This window comes from Opisthocomus hoazin, chromosome 4, assembly GCF_030867145.1.
Source record: "Opisthocomus hoazin isolate bOpiHoa1 chromosome 4, bOpiHoa1.hap1, whole genome shotgun sequence".
Classification (NCBI taxonomy): Eukaryota; Metazoa; Chordata; class Aves; order Opisthocomiformes; family Opisthocomidae; genus Opisthocomus; species Opisthocomus hoazin.
The window spans coordinates 18,069,614-18,093,365 of NC_134417.1; the positions used below are offsets into that span (position 1 = coordinate 18,069,614).

The 23,752-nt window shown below is 51.0% G+C and overlaps 2 protein-coding genes across 9 annotated transcripts; one reads left to right on the top strand and one right to left on the bottom strand.

Moving 5' to 3' along the window:
• Window positions 1-707: 707 nt before the first annotated feature.
• Window positions 708-19,662, top strand: COPS7B (COP9 signalosome subunit 7B). 8 transcript variants are annotated; one of them, XR_012763659.1, is made up of 8 exons: window positions 708-810; window positions 2,815-2,990; window positions 4,193-4,268; window positions 5,843-5,931; window positions 6,327-6,529; window positions 7,803-7,908; window positions 9,400-15,331; window positions 17,615-19,662. XR_012763659.1 is itself a non-coding variant. In XM_075418165.1 (8 exons), exons 3-8 carry the CDS (start codon window positions 2,829-2,831, stop codon window positions 9,556-9,558), a joined length of 795 nt encoding a protein of 264 aa, XP_075274280.1. In that variant the 5' UTR covers window positions 708-810; window positions 1,187-1,277; window positions 2,815-2,828; the 3' UTR covers window positions 9,559-19,662. The 8 variants fall into 8 exon arrangements, 4 of the variants coding, with proteins under 4 accessions (XP_075274280.1, XP_075274279.1, XP_075274281.1 ...); XR_012763656.1 differs by having other exon boundaries at window positions 9,400-14,386; window positions 15,226-19,662; XR_012763657.1 differs by having other exon boundaries at window positions 9,400-14,164; window positions 14,267-19,662.
• Window positions 19,648-23,017, bottom strand: NPPC (natriuretic peptide C). Its single transcript, XM_075418169.1, has 3 exons — window positions 22,801-23,017; window positions 21,434-21,725; window positions 19,648-20,112 (listed from the first exon to the last, which is right to left on the bottom strand). The coding sequence occupies exons 1-2, from the start codon at window positions 22,891-22,893 to the stop codon at window positions 21,447-21,449; spliced, it is 372 nt and encodes a 123-aa protein (XP_075274284.1). The 5' UTR covers window positions 22,894-23,017; the 3' UTR covers window positions 19,648-20,112; window positions 21,434-21,446.
• Between the last annotated feature and the right edge of the window lie 735 nt (window positions 23,018-23,752).

Here is a 23,752-nt window from a genome sequence, read left to right on the forward strand (position 1 = left end):
AGGGGCCTGCAGGAAGGATGGAGAGGGACTTTTCACAAGGGTGTGTAGTGATAGGACAAGGGGGAAAGACTCTAAGCTAAAAGAGGGCAGACTTAGATTGGATATTAGGAAGAAATTCTTCACCATGAGGGTGGTGAGGCACTGGCCCAGGTTTCCCAGAGAAGCGGTGGATGCCCCCTCCATGGCAGTGTCCAAGGCCAGGTTGGATGGAGCTCTGAGCACCCTGGTCTGGTGGAGATGTCCCTGCTCATGGCAGGGAGGTTGGAACCACATGATCTTTAAGGTCCCTTCCAACCTAAACCATTCTCTGATTCTATAAAATGGGAGATTTAATCCCCTCTGAGGGCTGTGGTGTAGGCAGGGATCCCAAAGAGGAGCGGGACCTGCACGTGTGGCACAGGCCGGCATGGCCGTACAGCAGCAGCCCTTTGCAGCGGCCATTTTGGAGCGCGAAAACCCCGCGACCCTGACGCGGACCCTCACGTCCCTGAAAGAGAGGGGCAGAAACTTCCCTCGCCGGGCTCCGAGCGATGCTCGGGATGCGGCGAGGCCGCTTTGCTCCGGCGGCTGCGGTGCCGTAGCTGGGCAGGGTGGCCCCGCTCCGGGGGGCCCAGCCCACCTCGCCCCCGGGAGCCGAGGGAGGCCGGGGCGCGGGGCTCGGGCGGAACGTTCCGGGCGCGGCCGCGCGTTCCGGGGGAAGGAACCGCGCGCGGGACACCGGCGCCGCCATCATGGCGGCGTGAGGCGAGGCGAGCACGGCGCCGGGAGCCGCAGGGCGGGAGGCCGGGCGGAGAGGCCGTGAGCGGAGAGGTAACGCTGGGGGAGGGAGGTGCCGCCCGGCCTCCCCTCCGCGCACCGACCCTGTCCCTTCCATGCTGCCGGGCGTGCTGCTCCCCGAGCAGCGAGCGGGGACCGGGGCGGCGGTGAGGGGCGAGAGGGCCCCGCGGCGGGACCGCGGGGAAATCGCCCCCCGTGGCGGGGCTCGGTGGGGCCTGGGGGCTTGGCCGTCTGGGTGCCCTGCAGCCCCCCTCCCTCCCGCGGGCTCTGCGGGCCGCTTCCCGCCCCGAACCCCCTCCAGGTCCCTCGAACGGCTGCAGTGGGGCGCGCCTGGCGGGGAGAAGCCCGGTTTATCGCCGGGGATGGGTTGCTGTAGCTCCGTTAAGGTGTCTTTCCATTTGTGTTTCAGTCACCGCTGGCCAGGGCCAGTCGGCCGTGGGGTGAGCAGCGAGGCGGTCCCGGTGACACGGATGCGCGGACGGGTTGCGATTGTCCGAACGGTAACTTGGAAAGGGGCAAAGAGCTGGCGTTCCTTTCCTAGCAGGGCATGGACTAACCAGTCTGTTGTAACTTCGTACGCCAGCGTGCGTTGTAGTTGCATCTGAGGGAGGACGGGGGCTTGGGAACTGTGAAAGCTGGATTTCGTCCCCAGCTCAGTCACTTCCTCTGCTCTCCTGAGAAAACCATTTGTTTTGTGGCGGTTTCCTTGTCTGTGAGCTGGGAGAGTAGCGCTGATGTACCCTCAGGTGCATTAGGAAGCCCCATTGATCGTTACTGTAGGGATTTCTGAGGCACAACTCAGGTGCCGCTCAGTCAAGGTGCACACGTGCCTGTGGTAAAAAGAATCGCAAAGAGACTTTACGCAGAGAACCGAGAAATCTTTGTGTGGAGAGTGCAAAGATTGCCCGATCAGATTGGGACCATTTGTCCCTACAGGTGTAGTAGCGTGGAGTAAAGCATATTTTTAGATGCTGACTAATAAAGGGAGCTGGCTGCCTTGCCTTCGCAAGTCTTTGCTTGGTCAGGTGTGGTAGAGCAGTGCAAACACCTGTGTGACCGTGCCACCCCACGAGGGCAGATGCGGGCCCAGCGGTCACACAGAGTGAGACAGGTTCTCCGGTGTCTGGTTTTCTTCACCAGAATGAGGGTTACGTGCTATACTTTAGAATTGTCTGATACAAACATAACACAAAACCCCCCTTATTTGCAGAGTTCTTTGTTTGGTGTCTGAATAGTATGCTTCGGAAGTTTTTTTCTTAGTTGTTTGTAAACAAATAACTTATTTTGTTGAACTTGTTAATAAACAGTGTTTTACATTTCAAAAGCAACATGTTATGCTGGGAGACAAAATGCACACCAGAAATGTCAGGCAACAGCTGAAGACAAAGACCTCTCTTTAGGGGGACTTAAATAGAGCCTTTGTAGAAAGGGTGTTTTTGTCACTTAAGCTTTCCAGTTAACCCAAAACACTTTAACCGTACCATGTAGACTGGTAAGCTACTTGCAGGCCACAGTTCTTTTTGCCTTTCAGGCTAAGAAAGCAACAGGAATTATGTATGCACGCATTATCCATAGCCAAATGTCAAAGGAAAAGGTACGAAGTGCGGGCCTACAAGGTGGATCAGTTCTTCACAGAGAATGAAGTTACTTGCTGTTTGGAAGCTGTGTAGTGAGGAAGGAGGAAGTCTGAGGTGGCCTCTAGTAGACGTAATAATAAAGATCTTTGCAGTTGCCGTTATTTGGCAGCATCAGTAGAAGGAGAAGTCTGGAAACAGCATGGAACTCCTTTCCTGCTAGCAGGGGTAGATGCTTTGAGGGCAGATATTTTGCCCAGATACTGTGTGAATCGTTTTTGCTTCCCAGATAAATCAACATTCAAACCTGCGGTCCTTCTGGCCTGCTCTCTGAATGCTGAAGAAAAGCCTGGCTCTGCTGACACCAAAACGTTACGATGCAGAGCGTACTTTCTGATCCACGGCCAGACAAAATTCAGCAGAGGAGAAACGATGTATTAATATCATGTTCTTTTGTTGACAGATTGAAAACCTAGAATGGCAGGAGAACAGAAACCGTCCTGTAATCTTCTAGAGCAGTTTATTTTACTAGCCAAAGGTACAAGTGGCTCAGCTCTGACTGCTCTTATAAATCAAGTGCTGGAGGCTCCTGGGGTTTATGTCTTCGGAGAGCTATTGGAGTTAACAAATGTGCAAGAGGTAAGAGATGAGTTTCTGTCCTAATGCCCCTTCTGCACTCCCAGTGTAATGGATCCCCAGAAGCTTCCACAGACAGCCTGCATGTGAAATTTCTGTGCCAGGGAGGGCCTGGTGCGACTTACCTTTTGTTCTGAGATGTTTGCATATGAGAGATTGACATTGCTTTGCCTGTGTATATTAGATGTTAAAAAATATCTCTATAAAGTTTTGCTATCTTAATGTGATTGCTAATACAGCAAAAACCTGGCAGCAGCACAGTAACAATTTTAAGGCGGCACCTCGCCAGCCAACAGTGAAAAAATCCCTTTTTACTCCTTCGTTGTCCTGGAAAGCATAACTTCAGCGTTCTCCAAAAGTCTTTGTGAACAGATGTCTAGTGTATCAGGCCTGGGTGGTAACCAAATCCAAACCATTTCAAACCAAGGTATAAAGTAAGTTCCAGAGCTTTTACTGAGAATACCTCGCCAGCACCCCCCTCTACTACAGTAAGGAAATCTAGGTTGAGTATCTCTGCAGCTGGGGTAATGTGATGCACAGCAAGTTTGGCTTTCCAGACGGGCTGTTAGATATGCTGAAAAATGCCTCTATGGTTATTTAGCATCAAATCTCAAGTATGTTTTTTTCCTGGATCTGTGTGCAGCAAATGGCATTAAAAAAAACCACTCAATAAAAATCACTGCTTGGTGCTGCAGTTACTCCAGTGAAGTGTTTACATATGCTGTTACTTTCAAATGCACTTGGCTTAAAAAGTTCTAGCTTGCTTTCCTTTGAATTTTTTGTGGCTCTGCAGGTAAGCTGTCTTAGCTTTCCCAGTAATAGCAAGGATGCTTAACCAGCCAACAGCATTGTCTGGATGCTTGTCACACGATGAGAAGAGCTGGCCCTGTAGGATGTCAGCTGAAATTAAGAGTCGCCTTTTTCTTTTACCTCCTAAGGTGCCTCACAAAGCAGTTGACAGTCCAAACTGTAGTTAAGTTGGTGCACAGGAATGGCTGGATCATCTTGACTCTGAAACTGCTGAAATTTGCTGCTGCTTGTGAGGCTTTAGAAAGGGTCCAGCTCTAAGACTGGGCTGTAATTGCTTTTCTGGGCACTGCTTGTCCTGTGTAGACTTAGAATGTTCTCTGGAGAAGTTGCTCACCGGTATCATGGTGGCTGTTAACCATGTTACATGGAATTTCTTTTGTTTTCTTCCCATTCAGCTTGCTGAAGGGTCTAATGCTGCTTATTTCCAGTTGCTGAACCTGTTTGCGTATGGAACATACCCAGACTATGTAGGTAAGAGACTGCTGCCTGTTTGCAGACTACGAGACTGGGTTGCCCCTTAGAATTGTCAGAGGCACTTCTTTGTGTTCTGTGGCACCTGGTGTAGCATGGCTGAGTGAAAGTCTCCAAGAACAGGATTTTTGTGGGAGGAGAATTGTTCATAGGGGGTCTCTGGCTCATATGTGCTTTTTAATTGCTAAAATGTGGAGGAAGGGCTATAGCCAGGCTAGAGACCGTAGTGTTTTACTGGTTGGGATTGCACTGCAACAATAGATTGGATTGGTCTGTAACCGTATTCATTGACATTCACAGGCCACTTTGCTCTGCGGAGTGCAATGTCAGACATCTGTTTTGAAATTTAGATGACACTGGTTATGGAAGCTGCAGAAAACTTAGACAAAATTGTTCTACATTATTTATAAAAACCTATATGCTTTATGGGATAACTTTTTATTCTGTGATGGCATTGCTGAAACAAAATGAAGCATTTCTTAGCTAGAATACAAATTGAAATAATGACTTTTGTACAGCTTCGGAAGGACTATGTGTGAATCATCTTAGTATCTGTCGAGATGTGCTTTTATCTCTGGTGCTTATGCTTCCATTCGGCTACAATTGAATACTTCATTTGTGGGTAGCAGCCTAATCCAGACCATTACAGAGTGACAAATGATTCTGTCATAGTGCTGGCTGTCACTGCAGTGGATGAGCTATCTAGTTCCTGTAAGGAGAAGTGGCATCAGTAAGTGCAAGGACTGGAAATTCCAGTGGCTGTGGAGCAACACGAGCCTCATGAATTCTGTGACTGATTAGAGGACGTGTTTGCAGTGCAGGGCTCTTGTGTCCCAGCATATGACAGTGCAGTTCATCCTTCCTTTCCTAGTAAAGAAAGAGAAAGGGGGGATAGTGGTCAAAACGTAGAGCATTGAATGAGGTGGGATGGATGGGAGAACTTCAGTGGGCCTGAAACGCTAATTTCCATTAAAGCAGATATTTTAAAGGGTTTCTTTGCTTTGGAAAGCTGCCAGTTTCACTTCTGTTTTTAAATATTCATGAGGCACATGAATATAATACAATGACAGTGAGGCCATGTAAGTATCTAGATTAATAATTTCTCCTCTCTTCCTCAGCCTAGTACTTTACACTTTCAACCCTAAATTCTGCAGCTCTTCAGAGAAATAAAACCAGCTGTATTTACAACCAGATCAGGAAAAGGGAAAGATTTTTTTCTGTCAGCTCGTTAATGAAATAAAAATGACTTGGTGGTAGAAACAAAGCATTGATCAACTGTTTTGGCAGGACACCACTTGTGTAAATGTGAATTACGTTCTAATTCCAAAACCAGGATTATTAAAGAAACAGAGAAGAATGGAATTGCCAACTTGTTTTTTTAACTTTTCCTGTGTCTCCCTGCATGTGCTAATCTGTCATCAGTGGCAGCGCTCCCTGCTCACTGGCACCCACAGTAACTGGAGGAGTTCAGCCTTTCGGGGTTTAGTGTAGTGTAACTGGCCTGAAGTTTTGCAGTCTGAATTATATAATTTTTGAAGGAAAGTCCTGAATCGTGTCTTTTTTAACATTAACAGCAAACAAAGATAACCTGCCTGATTTAACAGCAACTCAGAAAAACAAGCTGAAACACTTGACGATTGTAAGCCTGGCTTCCAGAATGAAGGTAAAGTGCCATGTGTATGACAGCAGTCTTTTTGTTTGTTTTTGAAAATGCCGAAACTTTGTATGGCTTCATTCACTGCTGGAGATGGAGAGCCATTCTTAGAAACACTCACGTGTTCTTCTGGAGAAAACTAATCAACTCTCTTAATTTCTTCTACAATCCCATTACCTTGTTTCCTCCAGAACATGCTATGTCAAAGCTTCAGGAATTAGCAAATTTGTGTCAGAATATTACGCAGCCTAGCAGCAAGTGTTTGTTCTGCCACGCGCTGTCACTGCTGTACTTGCAGGCTGAAGTGCAGGATACAATAAACATTTGGGTCTTGACCTTCTGAGACCTAGCTGTTCATTTTGGCTCTAGGACAGTTAACTTATTCTTGGACTTGCTGTTTTTAGTGCATTCCCTATTCTGTGTTGCTGAAGGACCTGGATATGAGGAATCTGAGAGAGCTGGAAGATCTCATTATTGAAGCAGTTTATACAGATATTATCCAGGGGAAGCTGGATCAACGAAATCAGGTGCTAGAGGTGGACTTTTGTATCGGCAGAGACATTCAGAAGAAGGACATCAGTAACATTGTCAAAACACTCCAGGAATGGTGAGGCAGTCTCTCCGCTTTCCGTGTTCAGTGTACATAGCTTGGCCTGTCTTTTTCCTGTTCCTGAAAGTTTCAAGTGCTGGCTCAATTTCACCATGTGCCATTGTTCGGGAGTCTTATGGTGTAAGTGGGCACTTGGAGGAGTAGTCTGTTGGACAAGTTTTCCGAGATTCCGTCTAGGATTCAGTTTGTGTTACATATCAAGACAAACTACACTAGGTCTTGAGATTCTGCTCTCACTGTAGCTTTTACACAGCAGAACCCTAGTGAGGGAGGAGTCAAGGGCCCTTTCAAACAGACAGTCCAAATGGGACTTGTAGCCTTACGGTGCAAACTTCTCCCCTTTCTGCTGTTACGCTTGTTAACGAAAGCAGAACTGGCCATTACTTCTTAGCCTTTTTCACTGTGATGAGAACTGCGTGGGCGAGTTCTAGAGACTCACAGTGCTTTGGAGGGGTTGTCTCTTCAAGTTTGAAGTTTCAGATGCCTTTGTTTGCCTTCTCTTTGTTCCTGCAAATGCAGGCTGCGTGCAGCCATATTGGTACTATCTTTTGTACCTTTGCCAGGAAGCTGCTTCTCATCTTTTTGTAGGTTTCTCTTCCCACCCAGAGAAATTCCCCTGTAGACTGTGGAGCCTGTGGCAGTTTGAGCTGACTGGGAATTGCTTCCTAGTTGCTATGGTATGGTGCATGAAAAGTAATTAAACTGCTGGGCAAGTATGCTGTCCTGAGGTGGGGGCAGATTTTTGCTTCTCTAACTCCCTTATTCCCATCTCATCGGGAGGGCTCTGGCAGCTTCCAGGACCTTTCAGCATTGTTTGGAAGGTAACAGTGAACCCACTGCCAATTCCCTTTCTGTCCTCTCCAGTGCTGGAGGAGTGCTCTTGTCTTTTGAACACTTAACGGGCAAGGGGATGCTCTCAATCTGGCTTTCTTGTTTAATTTTAAAATTTTACTTACGTTTGAAAAATGCATTGCATCCTTGTTTAAGCAGTGATTCTAATTGAAAAGGAAGTCGAAAGTGCAATGAACCTGTGCTTACTTTTTGATGGGCAGGTAAAAGTAACATGGACTAGCTAAAGAATGCTGTAAAATACATTGAGTAAACAGCAATTTTTTTTTTTTGCCAGCTTTTTGAAACTAATATTTAAGCGGGAAGTATAAATTTCATATGCTCAGCCAGAAGTTCAGGAGATTGACTTTTCAGATTGCCTGATTGAGCTGCCCCACAAGAGAACTCATAAACACTGTTTGACCTTGTTTGTATCTCGCAGGTGTGATGGTTGTGAAGCGGTTCTTTTAGGAATTGAGCAGCAAGTACTTAGAGCCAACCAATACAAAGAAAACCATCACCGAACTCAACAGCAGGTCGAGATGGAGGTGGGTACAGAGTTACTTCAGACCGCTCTATGCTTTTTGATAGATGTTTGTTTACTGAAGAAAATCATCTGGTAATGCCTGGTTAATGATTGTGGCTTCTCTGAAGTAGGCTAGCAAGCATGCAAATCAGACGTGCTAGTTTGGGGTAGGGATAAAACACATCTGCTTCCATGTGGTAGTAACACCACAAATATAATATTTGCCCACTCTGAGCAGGCTGGAACCTTGCTTTATAAAGTTTTATGAATTTAGGCTAGGTGGCTGCACTAGCTGTAGTTTCCTGAATGGATTTATTAGGAAAAATGTGCTTTTAACACGGGGCTTTGATGGAATTCTGTTCCTTTTGTACAAGGCAGGCAGGAAGGAAAAAAAAGTTGACTTCGTTGTAAACCTGAAAGTGTAATTAAACAAAGAACCTCTCGAGTCTCATTGCTTTTGCAAAATGTGCCCTCAGCAGCTTGCTTCGGGGTCTTTCTCCTGGGGTGAAGCTGAGCACCCAGGCAGGGCTCCGACGTGCTCTCCTCAGCAGGGTGGCCTGGGCCCTGTCGCAGTTGCAGCGTGGCAGTAGATGGCAGCACGGGCACGCGATTTTAGCCCCTGCGCTGATGTGTATTTACGTGTGAGAACGAATCTTGGCTAATACAGCTGTAAAGGTGCAAATGGTCCTCCTGAGACACTTGCTCAGGGTTTATTTCTTGCAGAGTGCTGCATCCCTGCAGGTTTATGTTTGCCTCTGAAGCAGCATGTGCTTGGCAGCTTGATTGGCATCCGTAGCGCATTTGGCTTACCAGATGCCTTTGGCCTGGAGTTGGCACACCTGACTCCCAAACTTGTTTTAGCCTATGGGATTTTTTTTCTTTTATTTATTTGTTTGGGTTTTTTTAAGATTTGCTCACTGTATTTCTGGTGAGCCCTACAGGGTTCCAGAGGAGACGGAGTATGGTGCTTGGTGCTGTATCTCTCCTTTTCAGCCAGAGCAGCAGAAACACTACTGCTGCCTCCCACAAAACCAATTTCTGTTCCTGCTTCTAGCAAGTACCTATGGCTCAGCCAGCCAGCTAGACCAAACGGCATTTTACCTTTTCATGTGCTGGCCTAAGTGCAAGTTTGTTTCTTTCACAGTCCCCATTCTCCTTCTGGCTTCTGGCCAACAGTGGTAGGATGGCTGCCTTCGGCACCAAGGCAGTAGTAGGTCCCTCCAGCCAGCCAGAAACATGGTACAGTATTGTGCCGTTGTCTCTTAGAAAACAAAAAAGTAGTCTCTAGTTATTCTGTACTGGACCCAGACTGGAAATATTAACAACTCTGGCTATAAGTGAGGATAAAATATTGTCTTTAATAAACTCAAGTGCAGAGAATGTGTCTAGTGGGAGAGTTTGTTTTATAATCTCCACTCTGTACTCCAGGAGTTTTTCAGTATGTTTATGAACAGAGTTTCTACTGCAAGGGGAGGAAGAAGCAGGTGCTGATTCACTGTCTCTTCTTGGCCAGGTCACAAACATAAAGAAAACATTAAAAGCTACAGCCTCGTCGTCGGCACAGGAGATGGAACAGCAGCTGGTAGAGCGAGAGTGCCCTCCACACACAGAACAAAGGCAGCCCACAAAGAAGATGTCCAAAGTCAAAGGGCTGGTCTCCAGCCGTCACTAGAACATACCATCTAAATGTCATTCGGCTAGGAATGACAACAGGAGGCGCAAAAAAGGGCCTGCATCTCCTTTTTCAGTGGGTTCTGGGCCAGTCCCTTCCAGGCTGGCAGATAAAAACCATGTTTGAATACAGCTCCCAGTTGGCAGCACCTGGCTCAGTTACACTGTGCAGCCCCTATTAATTTCCAGGGTGTTCCTCTTCTGGCCCTTTAAAGAGGGATTTCCAAAGAGAGGGACTAACCCAAAGGGGCAGGGGGAAAAAGAAAAAAAAACCAACACATATATATATATGTCTGTGGACAGTTTTGCTCCCTCCCAGCCAGTCTCATTGCTGCTTAACCTCAAGGAAGCTGCTGTACTAAATCAGATCTTGGGAGAACTTCGGTCGCAAGTGTCTGAATCCCAGGGTTGAAGTGTGGCTACCAAAGCCAGGCTGGGAGCGAGGAAGCCATCAACACAGATCTTTTCATTCCCAGAGGGAGTGCGGAAAGGTTTCTAGGCCAGGAACTGCTTTACAGGGAAGTCTTCAGCCTTTTTGCTACCCCTGTCTATTTTAAACTGGGGTGAAATTCACACTACCTCGCTCTGTGAAGATGAGATCCAGTGCTGGGCTGTTTACTTAACTGTCTGTTTACTGCCCTTACTAAGCCCTTTAATCTCTCACAGATTTAAAGCACTGTTCTGCATCTCTGAGGCATCAATACAATAAGGAGGAAGCAGGCTGCTCTTTCAAGCCTTCCTTCTTGCAGGTGGTTAGGGGCATATTAGAAACTGTGTTCCTTCTGAATGTGATGTGACCTCCCAGAGCTGCTTGTGAGTTGTTTCCCCCGTTGATATTCAAAGGGTAATGCATTCGCTCTTCCGCGGATGCTAGCGACAGTGGTTTGCGTGGAAGAAGAGCCCGTTTAGCGTCGTGGCAGGCTGGTGGCCCAGGACCCACTGGCAGGGGTCGCATCCCCTTGCCCTTGCTGAAGCAATGGACTTGACTAGTCTTTCTGAATTTTGAACACTTTCAGGTTGTATTTTCCTCCCTTTTTTTGTACATTGTTGTGATTCTAAAGCATTTCAGCCTTTGTTTTGTGGGGTTTTTTTTATTTGTTACAGACTAACTTCAGGTGTTTTGCACCTAGTTTGGCAAGGTGTGGGGTTTTTTCTTCAAGGGGGAGGATGGGGTTGCCATTGAAACAGCAATTCACACAAAAAAGCACATTTTAGAAAAAAATTAAAAATTCCGATTTAATGTCAGAGTCTGGAGTCTTGGCTTTGAGGCTGCTTTAGGCTTAGTCCAACAGCACTTGTTCACTTGAGCATTTACTTGATTCTTGTTGTTATGTTATCAGAAGGTCTGACTAATCTCCCTGAGGCATCCGGGAGGCAGGGAAGCGCTCTTCCCGTGTTATCAGTAGTTGGTCTTTGTCCAAATTTGTACAGAAGAATCTGTGGCAAAACCGGTAGCCGAGCCCAGTGTCCTGAGCCTGAACACCTTTGATGCCTGGTTGTGGAAGGTTTGTAGTTGTGCTCTGTCTTAGGCCAGCCAACTCCTTCCTCTGGGTCTAGCAGAGTGCTGCTTTGTATTTTGGCCCCTGCGTTTTGCTTCACTCCATGCTGTAAAGAGAAGGGCTCTCCGTGAGCGGGCAGGGGAGCTGTTTAAGCAGAGGATGGTAACAATGCTCCAGTCCTGCAGCCAGCTGTCAGCCTGCACTTGCGTGTGCAATGCACGTGCCTTCCTCTTACTGCTACCAGAATTCTTTGCCGTCTGCGTGTTTTCAGTCCTCAGTCACAGGACTTGTTGTACACTTATGAAAGTAAATTCCTCTCCTTTTCTTCTCCTGCAGTGCAGGCACACCAGCTTTTAATCTTGAGAGGTGGATCTAAATACCCCCCATCCAGTTGCCTCTGGTTCAGGTCCTTTGGTTTCTGATTCTTTGCCAGCTTGCTCTCCCCCTAGAAACACTAGCCAAAAAATTCCCAGGGAAGGATGTTAAGTGAATAAGCCCAGAGCACGAAGCCTTCCCTTATGTCTCAAGGGAACTGTTTCCCAAGCAGTGGCAGTACTAGTTTCTGTACTAGCTTCTCCCGGTGTTTAACTGACAGCTTCTCAGGAGGTGTAGGTGGACTTTGTGTACCCAAGTCTGATAGATCTGTGTGATGGAGATGGACTGTGTCTGTTTCTGGCTTCCCACGTGGGCAGCTGCAGTGTACTGGTCATCCAGTTCCTCACTAGATTTGACTAGCGAGGAGAGGTTCCGTGGTCCTCACTAGCTCTTTTCTTTCCTTCCCATTTTTAATATCAGTCGTGTGAAGAGGCAGGAGGAATGCAAATGCCTTTGGAAATCGTTTTAGCTCCTCGGCAAGCCAGTCTGCTGGAGAAATAGATGTGAATTTGGCATACTTGGTGTTTATTCCCTGCCAGTTACAGGAGTCACATTAGTTTGCTGGAGCTTCTTTAGTGTGTTGGAAGTTTTCAAGTTTGTTCTTACGTTTTTGCTGTTCTCAAAGCCTGGCTGGGGGTGAAGATCTTATTTATGCTTCGGTACACATTGCCTTTGATCAGCAAAGAAGCAAGGCAGGAAATAGCACTTTGAATAAGGAGCTGTCCCGTACTTGACGGCAATAGAGGACGGAGAAGGGAACGGGGTATTGGAGGAAACTGAGCTGTTTGCATGTTTGGCTTTCCTGGTGTGCCAGCAACGCGCTTGGTGCTGCAAAAGGAGGGGGGCATCTTTGCAATGAGCCCAGTCTGAGATGAGTCATTAACAAATGACATGCACAGAGTACCTGGGGGAGGCAAACAGCTCTGCAGCAGCTGGTTAATGAATCTGGCTTGAAGGAAAGAGTTAGAAGCTATTCCAGGAATGAAGCAGAAGGCACAGTTGTTAACAGGGAAGGATGCAGGAGGTGTTATGCTGTTTGAGAAGGACAACAGATAAAGACTGCATTGAGTCCCTGTGTTTACAGGGAGGGCAGCAACTCGGAGTGGAGCTGTGTGAATTAGGGGCTGGTGAGGGCTGAATTGTGGACAATTTCAAGCGAGGAGAGCCTGGGGAGCTTAACTGTGCTATGGGGACAAGAGGGAGGTGGGAGCAGAGGTGAATTTGATGTGAACTCCCATGTATTGCATGTGCCTGCTGGAGACAGCTAACGCAGCTTGTCTGAGCGCTGCTGGACACTGCTCCCTGATGTGGGGAGAGCATCCTGCCCTACTTTATTTTATGACAGCAGTGGGCTGCTCCAGCTGCAGCTCACTTCAAGATTGCAGCAGGACAGAGTTTGAGCTATTGAACTTCTGTTTGCCTCCTCCACCCTGAGGGAGACAGAGTAGATGGAGCCGCCTTCCCTCTGCTCTTCAGGGCTTTATTGTCTAGCTTCGTGTTCTGCAGCTCCGCTTGTACTGGTGCTTGTTTAATATGGAATTGAGCACTGAGCTGGAAAATGGAAGAGAGTATCTCAGCTGATTGCAGTGCTGGTAGACTGCCCTAGCCCTAAAGCTGTGCCTCATGCTAACAAATGTCCCTGGCGTTCCTGCTGTGACTCAGTTGATACCAGCTAACATCAGGCAATTCTGGAACATGATAAAGCAATGCTGATGTCAATCTTTTTACAGAAAAAAAGTTTTTGCTCAAACTCTATGGTTCTTTTACTTCCCTCCTCACCTCGTTAGAGAAGTTGAAGGCTAGTTTAGTCTTCTGTTGAGAGCAGGAGGGAAAATTGCTGGTCCCAACAGACCCTTCTGTTGTTCAGATTTGAGGCCCATTCTGCGATCAGCCTTGTGCAGACTTCTGAAATCCCATGGGTGCTTGTGGAGCTGCATGGAGGCTTGTAGGTCTGTCTCTGTGGATCGTGTGCAGGAGTAGGACCTGCAGAGCTGCTCTCCAGAGTGAAGCTGGGGAAAGTGAAGCTTTTCTTCCCATAGAAGAGGGTGGTGGCAAGAGATGGCCATTCTCCCACCAACCCTGAAAAATGAATTCTGCTGAACAGTTTTCTGTTCCTGGAAGAATGGAAAATGATACAGAACCTAATGGGTGGTTTTGGTTTTAATGTTCTGCTTATCTTATGAAGGGAAAATGCGTTGGTCCATGTGTGCAAAAAGGAAGCTGGGCTTACTCATTGCAGGGAAGCAGAAGGGAAAGTGCCATCAACTTTGACAGCTGTATTAGAATGTAATTATGGGTGAAACAGACTTCCCTACACTTTCAGTTCTGTATGGGTTTGTACGAGTGCATCTGACCTGTTTAGAGAGGCCTCTAATTTTGAAAACCACAGAAAGCCCACCTCCTGCTGAGGTAAAACAGTCAAAGCTTATGCATTCCTGCATGTGTTGGTGCTGCTGTTTGTTACTTCAGTATCTGAGAAACAGCATTGCTCTCTGTTATTCTGAGTAATGAGGAAATGGAGCAATTAAAGAACCTGCCTCGCAAGCATGTAGACCCAGCTAGCCAGGTCTCTAGCACCTACTCCCATACAAAGTTTCCTGTTGATTTTGTGTGTGTGTGTCCCCCCCCAGGTCCTGTATAGCATCTAGCCTAGTGCAAGGGAGCCAAAACCTGAATCTGACTACCGTATTTTTGTGTAATCTGAGAGAGAGAAACCCAGGGGCATCAGGAAAGGTAAATTAAAGATTAGAGTGATCTCAGTTCCTACTTGTAACCTCAACCTTGTATTTTTATTATGGATTTTTAACCTGACAGTCTGATTGAATTTCTCGGCAGAGTTTTTAGAAATGTGTCATTGTTTCATTCTGCTCCGTGGCGAAGGTCGGTGTCTCTCAGGGACTGTTGACATTTTGCTGATATTTCATCAAGTGTGGCCCTACCACAGAGCTACCAGAGGTAAGTGATTGAAGCTGGAGAGGTGTACTGTGAAGGGAGGGTCTGTTTACCCCCTAGCCTGATCGGCTGCGCCCTGCTGCTCAGTGGCACTGCGGCGGTACCCCCGTCCCTGGTCAGTGACCCAGGCGCAGGATCAGGCAGAGCAGCACTTTGCTGCCTGTCTCCAAATACACAGGCACGGGCGCTTCTTCTCCCACAGTGCGGAGACCTCGCGAGAGTCCGTGATGTATTTGCTGCACGCTGCAAATTGCATGAGTGTGATAGCTGTGACCGTGGCTTTTTCTTGTCAAGAAGGGAAGGTGTCCCTGCTCTAGCGAATGAACATACATTCTGCAAGTTCTAGGTGGTAATGGGATGCCGTAAGGTCATTTAACATTCCTGAAATGTGTATTTCCCCACTGAGCACAAAAGAATTTGTGCCAGTAGTCCTTGCTTGGTGTCATTTTAGTAGAAGATAGGACACCCTTGCCCAGCTCCAGGTCTCCTGTAGAGACTTGTGAATCTCTGTATCATTAGGGCATTTTTTTTTTTAAATGCTGGTGCACACACGGTGCCTCTGTGTTTCCAGAAGAGCCGACTGGGGTGGGCAAGTGAAGCCTCGCTCTGTCAGAGATCAGCCTTTTTGTGAGTATTTTGAGCTCGGCTGACCACAGGGCTGTGTCTTCGTTGGTATGAAGTTTGGAAGCAGTGCTGTCTAGCCCTGCAGACTCTTCCTGAAGATGCTGTTTTTCTCACCAGCCCTGATGTTCCAGTCGCTGTCTCATGATCAGCACAGTCCAAAGGCTGATTTGCACTGATGCAGTAAGTAACGTCTTGGTGTTTCATTGTCACCTTCACAGCTGTGCGAGAGCACCAGTTCCTGCAGGATCACCTGCCAGCTGTGATGCTATTCCTTTTACATCACTACTGTGACAGGACACCTCTCCTTGCTGGCAGATAAGCCAGGTGGGTAGACATTGCTCCTCAGAGCTGTTCTGCATCTAGGGAGGCGCAGGCTGTTGCCTGGTTTCGCATAAAGTAAATCAAGGACAAGGACAGTGGTGTAATGAAAAGGCAAAGTGCGGAGCTGTGTTCTATTCCAGCTCTGCTACAGCTGCAGAAAGCAACCTTGGGCAAATCAGCTGCTCTGCAGCTGCGTTTGCTGGGACAGCCTCTCTCATGTGTGCTGACTTTGTGGCAGAGGTTTGTGAAGTGCTGTGGTCTGGCTGGGCAGAGGCTCGTTGCTGATGGAATTGAAGAAGATGCGTGTGTACAGGAGGGGGAGAATCTTAAAGCTTTTCAAGCTTTTCTAGAAGTCATCTTCCTCCCGCGTACCATACCCTTCTTTTCCCCTGATGCAAATAAGGTGGTCCACTGTGGGAATATCAGTCTGGAGTATTATGGGTAATATGCCAGGTTAGTTATGGAGGGGGCAGGAAAAATAGCCTGTGCCGTTTTCAACAATATCAAAGCGATGCTACCTAATGATTTTCCTATTAGTTCTTTTCCCAGCCTGCCAGAGTCATTGCAGAAGTGTCATTTACAAAGGAAGTTTGCAACTCATTACCCTGGATTTTCACTGTAGTTCTGCTCCAGAGAGCGTGGGCTTTCGCTGTGTGCCCCAGCCTAATGAATTGCCTGATTCGGTTAGTGCTGCCATCTCTTCTGACAAGGTTAGTTGCTGACTGACAGGAAGGGACCTGGATTCAATTCCCTTCTCATTTTCAACTTGCACTTGTGTCAAGCACAGGCTCCCTCTGGAAGCTGCCCTGTGATGCTCTCTCGCTTTGTCTTTCTGCGTTCTGAGGGACATAGCCCATGCTTGGAGAAGTCCTAGAGCGAGTGGCAGGGGCACGTGTGCTTTTGTCCCCGGCAGTCCCTACTCAATGCCTCAGGTCCCTTTGCAGCTGGAAAATTCCACTGCTCTCCTGCTCTGGGGCTCTGGGCTTTTTCTTCATTGGTTTGGGATTTGCTGTCACCTGAGCTGGGCTTTGTAACCCTTCAGCAATAAATACCTTGGAAAAGCTGCATGAGTGGTACCAGGGAAAAACATGCAATGTGGGCTGGGGCAACAGCACTGATTTCCCACCCGTTAGAGGGCAACTCTGTCCCTGCTGTGGGAGCTCCAAGGTCTGCTCCAGCCTATTTGGGCTTTGAAAGGCACTTGTACATCAGCGCTGGAGAAGGCTCTCGTCCTTTTATACTAGGGAGCAGTGTGCTTTTTCAGGCTGGGGGCTGGTGGCTCACCTCTTGCTAGGAATTGCTCTTGGAGGGGGAAAATCAAGGCTGTTCCTATGTCGCCTCGCAAGCGCTCCCACTTGGGAGCTGAATGTGGCTGCTGCTCGTTCAGCTGGTGGAGCAGGAAACGTGTAGGTCCCGTGGGCGCTGGTTTGACCCGTGTTTGGACGGAGGAGCTTGGGACTCCTGCCACCCTCAATTCAGGCGTGTGTGTCCACCTCCGGTAAAGGCCATTCTCCGAGCCCGCTGTTGAGATGTCGGGTGCCACCCCCCGAGGCTGAGGCTTGCATCCAGGACAGCTCTTGCAGTTCAGTTGTGCCGTCTCCGGGCTGGGATGTGGCAAGGGAGTTTTCCAGTGCTGACCCTGGATCCTTTTACTGGATGTCGTGAAGATTTGACCTAGCTGGCCCACAAGGGAGGCAATGACGTGAGATCTATTTGTTTCTGCTGCACGAGATGCCTCCTCCCCTCCTAATTAGATTCCTGTGACCCCTCTTTTCCTGCTGGCCTTGTTTCCTACTGAGCCCCTGCCAGGGAGACCCAGTTGTGGCCTCAATCAGGTGCTCAAATGAGCTGTTTCCGTTTCCCATTCTGGCCTGTCCGCCAAACCGAGGAAGGTGCTTGTCAGCGCCCTGAAAACTGACCTCTGCGTGCAACGCTCGCTCTCAGCCCATCAAACCCACTGGCCTGGCTGTGCCGCGTGGGTGCTAGGGTTGAGTGGATCTGAAAGTTTTCCCAAGTGCTCTTTCGCCCCTGGGTGCTACCTTCTCTCTTGCACATCAGCTCGTACCCCGACGTGGGAGCGATGTTCCAGTCCTGCAGGTGGGAAACCGGCATGCTGAGGGACGGGGTGGCTTCTCCCTGGTCGGAGCGGGAGCAGCAAAGCAAGGAGCCAAGCTGTTATCCCTCCCTTTGCACAGGGAGCTCTTGCTCTGATCGCTCTCCTTCAGCCAAACTAGTGTCCCTTTGCAATGCAGCTTTGTCCTTTTCCTTGGGCTTGCTCTTTTCCAGGAAGTCCAGTGGATGGAATGAACGCGTGCTGCGGGGCTGCGCTTTTCTTCTCGGACTACGCTGCAGAGAAACAGGAATCCAGACTGTGATCCCTGGGATCTCCTTCAACCTGAGCTCGTGTTGTGCCTCATGAGTTGTCAAATTTTGGGGGCTGGATTCCTGAGACCGAGTTCCCTCTGCTCTGTTGAGGAGATGCCCTCTTGTCACCAGGACCACTCGGTTTTATTCCAGCTCTGGCTCTGCAGCAAAAAGCCAAAGCTGGAAGGGGAGTTGGCCCCACCTTGGTCCCAGCCTGATGCTCTGCTGTGGTCACTGCTCTGGCTTCATGCTCAAGGACCAGGACCCCGAAGGGGACCCGCGGCACCGACTTCTTACACCGCTGTTCAGACCCGGTGTGCAAGGTCTGCACAGTAAGTGATTCCTTACTGTCCCTTAGGTTTGCGGGGCGGCAGTGGACAGTCCTCTCTAACAGACATCTCTTCGGGAGCTCCAGGCACAGCCCCTCCTTCCCTCTGAAGGTGTGCAGAGCCGGTAGGGTGAGCTTGGTGGGTGTTGGATTTGCCTTACAGAGCCCTGACGGTGGGTTGTCCTTACCTACAGAGGGCTCCGTGCTGACCCTGAGGCAGAGCACCGAGCTGCCAGCTGCCCCTCCTGCCTCCCGCCCTCCCAGCCTGGCTTCCCAGGGTCTTGATTTTGTTCCCCGTAGGCACCGTCTTGCGTGGTCCATCAGCTGCCGCTCCCTGTCCAGCTGTACTCTGTGGGCACCGCAAGGTGGGTACCTCTCTCTGACGGAGGCTTTGCTCATATGAGGCTAGAAACGTCACATGCGCGCTCCTAACCTGGTGATTGAGCTGTCGGGTGTCTGGATGAATCCTCTTGTTCTGTAAACCTAATGATCTCTAATAGCTGGGGAGAATGTGGCTGGAGGTTTCTATGGTTTCCTGGTGGTTGCTAAGGTAAAGGATCTCTTTGCCTCTAGGTCTTGGTGACTTTTTGCCCTGTCCTAGGCACCGGAGCCCAGCAGAACATAATGCTCGTTGTTTCCCAGCCCGCTACAATGGTCAGGGCGTAATTTGTGACTCCCGTCACGGCTGGGCTGGGCGCCTGCCACTATCTTTTTTTTTTTTTTTTTCTCTCTTTTATAAGGTCTCTTTGAAGAATGAGACCAAAGAGCCTTCATGCAGAAGTTTGTGTGTTTGCTGTGCTCCCTGCCCCCTCGCTTGCTGTTTCCTTTAGAGCTCCGACTCATTTTAACGATTTATTTCATGCACTTTACATAGCAAGAAGCTGTAGCAACAGCTGTGTCCGTGAATCCTCACCGGGCAGCCCTCAGTATATTTTGGTCTGTCTATGTATTGTCCCAGGCACAGTTAAATAAATCTCTGCTGGAGGAAGGGACTTTACAGCTTAGCGGCGAAGGTTTGGCGAATGGGAAGATCAACAAGACACTTAGTGAGCAGCTGGATCCTAAGAATAACAGCGCCTCTGGCATAAAGCTCTGTTCCCGCTCGCGCAGCCGGGGGCCGGATCCAGCGCGGGCTCTTTGTCGCTGTTGGCAGGGCCTGCGTCTCCGTACGGCGCCCAGTGATAGAGCTACAATTTACGGGGTGAAATTTGGGCCCAAACCCGCAAGCTGGAAGCGGTTAAAACGCGTCTAGGCCGAGTGCTGCCCTTGTCGTGCTGCTGTCTGTCAGTCTGGATCTCGGCTGTTGAACACGATGGGTTTATTTCCAGGGGTGCTGTCCAGGCTCTGGGCGACAGGTGAGTTGCCCGAGGCCGCGTGCTCTCGCAGGGAGCGCTCGCAGGGAGCTCAGTCGGGTTCTGCAGAGGCTTGGAGCTGCCCGCTGTGCAGGGCAGGGTTTGGTCCGTCAGAGCATCGCAGGATTGGGCATGTGGGATCAAAGCTTAAAATATCTGCTGGCCTTTCTCTCGCTTCTGACTTTTCTAAAGCATCTGAACAATTTCTTCTTCAACTCTGTTAAAATCAGTCGATCTCACATTTAAATTGGATGTGAATTTGATAAATAAAGACAGGTTGCAAAATGCCACATGGAATGATTTTTTTTTTTTAAGTTTTTCAACTACTTAGGACAAAAAAATGTTACAATGCTTGACTTTTCATTTAGTTACATAAATAATTTTTTATAAATATCTCTTTATAAACAATATATAAATAGCTTTACAACATAAATACATTTATGCATGACATGAATTTACAAACAGCAATGTTATACAGCTGGCTTCATCAGTCTCTTGGAAAAGCACTGTCCCTTTTCTTGGTGAGGGTTTGTGTATATAATATATATAAGATAGAGAGCACTTTTTTAAAAAATAACAAAACCAAAACAGCTGGTGCCATGACTCCTCGTACCAAAAAGAAAAACACAGCCACATCTTTTGTCCGTTCTGGGGAAGGGTGTCTCTGCTCTTCTAGGCGTTGCCTGGGGGATGGCCCTGCCTGGCCACGGCAGGAGAAAATGGACTACGAATTCAAAGCCCTGCGAGGAACGAGAACAAAGTGCCTGTTAGTGCTTGCCATACCGCAGCCCATACCCGTCCCAAGCTGAAACCCCGCGAGAATCATCCTGGCGTGGGGCTGGGGGATGCTGAGGTCCACAGCAGACCTCTCTGAGCTTTTTTGCTTCTGCTAAAGCAAGGAAGAAGCTCACCCTTTGCTTTCTGCCTATTTGGTATTTCGGGGAGAGGCTGAGGGAAGCGTGCTGCTCCTCCCGGCCCTGGGACCAGCAGAAATCTTTTTTTCCTGATGAGAATTTAATGAGAGAGGATGGGTGCGAGCTGGCTGCGCAGCATGCGTGCGCTTCTCCAAGCCCTGAGCGGGGCCATTCCTTGGGAATACTGAGGAGCTGCGACTCGAGGGAGCAGACGAGCAGTGCCCATCAGCAGCAGGATGCCTGGGCCTGGTGACATTGCTGTTGGGCCAAGGCAGGTCCCTCTGAGCAGATCAGGGCCGTGGGCAAGAGCTTCCCCGAGCGTGGGTTCGGCAGCGTGCGAGCTGCCGGCAGCGACCAGGCCGGGATGGTGCCTGGCTGCCCCAGCACCCTCGGGGAGAGCTGCCAGGGAGGGGCTGCCGGGCTTCTCCCAAACCCATCACTGCGAGGAAGCGATGCTTCTCTTGTCCATGGGTCCCTCAGCGCAGCGGCCGTGGAGCGCTGTGGGAAGAACTTCTCCCGGCTTCCCGTAACTTGCTCAGATGCAAAGCCCAAGTTGGGAAAGCACTACCCTTGGCTGTCACCACAACCAGGAGACACCTGGGGAACCTGCGTATTATTTTTCCTTAAATTGAAAGAATTGGAGCATGGCTGAGATAGGTGCCTCGCTAATCCTCACACCACGGGCATGTGGAGGGTACCCTTCCCTCCTAAGGCAGGTCCACAGGTCACCGCCATCTGTCAAGCACAGGGTGGTCAGAGCAACTGGGAATGTACGGCTGCACCGGAGCCTGTGGAAAGGGGAATCATGGAAAGGGGAATCTCGCCTGAGCTGCTGTGGGAGCGACAAACTAACACTGGGTCCCTGATCCCCTGCAGAGGTGGGCAAGACCCTAAGGGGGTCTCTGATGCCCTGAAGAGGTGGGCAAGACACTACGAGGGTCTCTGATCCTCTGCAGAGGCGGGCAAGACCCTAAGGGGGTCTCTGATCTCCTGCAGAAGCAGGCAAGACACTACGAGGGTCTCTGATCTTCTGGAGAGGTGGGTAAGACCCTGCGGGCCCCTGCAGACAGCGTCCCCGCTGCTGGTGCCCGCCCCCCCTCCCCGTTCCGGAGCGAGGCGCCCTCCGGGCCGCGCGCGGCGCCCTCACCGCCAGGGGTCCCTCAGCAGCCGAGGCCGCTCATGGCGCCGATGCGGTCCAGCTTGAGGCCGAAGCAGCCCTTGCCCAGTCCCTTCTTGTGGAGCCCTTTGTGGCGGCGGCCCGGCGGGTCCTGAAGCAGCCGAGCCCAGCCCGCCCGCGGCCGAGTTTCCCCCCGAGCCTCCCGGGCCTCCCGCGGGCCCGAACCCCCGCCGCCGCCGCCGCCGCTTCGCTCCTTCTCCCGCTCCTTCTCCCGCTCCGCCGCCTCGGGCGGGCCCGCCGCCGGTGCCGAGCCGCGGGAGGCCTGTGGAGGGGAGAGGGGACAGAGGGTCAGAGCCATCGACGTTTGTGTTTCCCCCTCCCCAGATCCGTGCTGCCCGCCCAGGGGTGGGAGCATCCCCCTGCCACCCACCCCCCCCACCGGCTGGGGTCACTGCACCCCCCCCCCAAAAAGAAGGGTGCTGCACCCCCACCCCAATAATCTGAAGGGGGGCTGAAAGCTGGCAGGGGACGCTGTGACCCCTGCCTGTCACCACGTCCCCTGCCAGCTTTCAGCCCCCTTCATTCACTGCGTCCCCTGCCACCTTTCAGATTCCGGGGGGCTGTTCCTGCCCTCAGCCCCGCCCTGCACTGCCCCCCCCCCCCCCCCCATCTCCCAGGTCCCCCCATCTGTCTCCCTGCTCACCAAGCCCTGGGGTTGCTCCCCCTAGGTTCATCTCCCCCTCCCCCCATCACCCCTTTTTCTGCAGCCCGCACCCCAGTTCCTCACAGGGACACCCCCAGTCCTGTCCCACCGCTGTCCTGGGGCACCCCTCCGTCCCTGTCCCCATCTCTGTCCAGGGGCAGTGCCACCCAGCGTTGGTGGCCTCTGGTGCATCCCTCCTCAGCATCCCCGGGACACCCACCCCCCCGGAGCACCCACATTTGGGGTGCCCCTTCCCTGGGGGAACACCGCGGTTGCCCCTGCCCAGCCCGTTTTGGAGGCTCTGGCCTCGCACCCTGCCCCGCCGTGCACCTGCTGCCTGCCCCGCTCCAGATCCACTCCCCTTCCCCGGTGTCCACTGCAGACGGGGACCCCCGGGGTGACACCGGGGAGCAGCCTCCCGCCCTCCCCGGCCCCCATCCCACGGGGCACAGGGCACAGAGCGTCCCCCTCCAGCCCCCGGTTTGGGGCTGACGTCCCCGGGACACGCACGCCCGGGACAGCCTGGAGAAGCTGAGGGTCCTCCAGCACCTAAAAAATGCCCATGGGAAAGGAGGACCCTGCTTTGCGTTGACTCTGCCATCCCGAAGTCACCCCACGTCTCCCCCCCTGCGCCCTTAGGACCCTCGGCAGGATGGGGAGAGGAGGGGGAGATGTGGGTCAGCTCCAGCCGTACCTTCTGTGGGAGCTGAGATGCCGGCTTCGCCTCCAGCCTGACGGAGAGCAGAGCGAGTAAAAGTCCACCAGCCAGCAAGGGTGAGATCTGCATCCTGCGAGGCTGAGCGAGAGGCGGCCGGGGGGCAGCGGGAGCCGAGGGGAGCCCTGGGGACAGGCCGGGACCCTCGAGAGTCAAAGTTCAGAGCGGAGCCCCGAGGTCCCTCCTGCCGCCTGCGAAGTGCCGAGCTTGTGAACTTGGGCTTTCTGCTTCATTCATTTTATAACCCAACCTGCTCGGTGATGTCATCTAAACAACCAGGTCCAACCCGGCCTCCCACTCCACAATAGCAGGAATTTAAAGGGGGGGGTGGGGGGTGTCCCCTCTCCCCTGGCAGGAACGAATGACACACCAGCCCAAGGCAACCGGCTCGGGGAGCTGGAGAGCAGAAAGCGAGAGCAGGGGGCATTTGGCTTCATGGCCCCCCCTCAAGCCACCCCCGGACCCCTCTGCAAGCTGTCTGCCCTCCCCCTGCCCAGCCGCCCCACTGCCCTTCCGCTGCCCCCCACTTCCCTGTGACCCCCCGCAGAAGGACACCAGCGAGGCTGGGGTGGCTGTCACGGCTGCGGGGGGTCCTGGCGGGGGGGGTGAAGCCCGAAAGACGGGAATGAGCATAAAAAGCACTTTTTTTTTCCACACCCGGGATTAAATCTGAACCTGTCTGTCCCCCAGCTTCTCTCCCAGGTCCCTGCCTGGCAGGAGGAGGGGACACTGCCCTCCCTGGCAGGGACACTGGGGACATGGGGGGCAGCCAGGTGGGTCCCTCGGCTCAGAGGGGAGGAACCTGCTCCCTCCACTCTCCTCAGGGGCTGGATGGTGTCCCTGGCCCCGGAGATGGGGCTTTTCACATACCACCCTGGGGATGTCCTGCGGGGCACAGCCAGTGTCACAGGGTCCCTCTCCGGGACAGGAC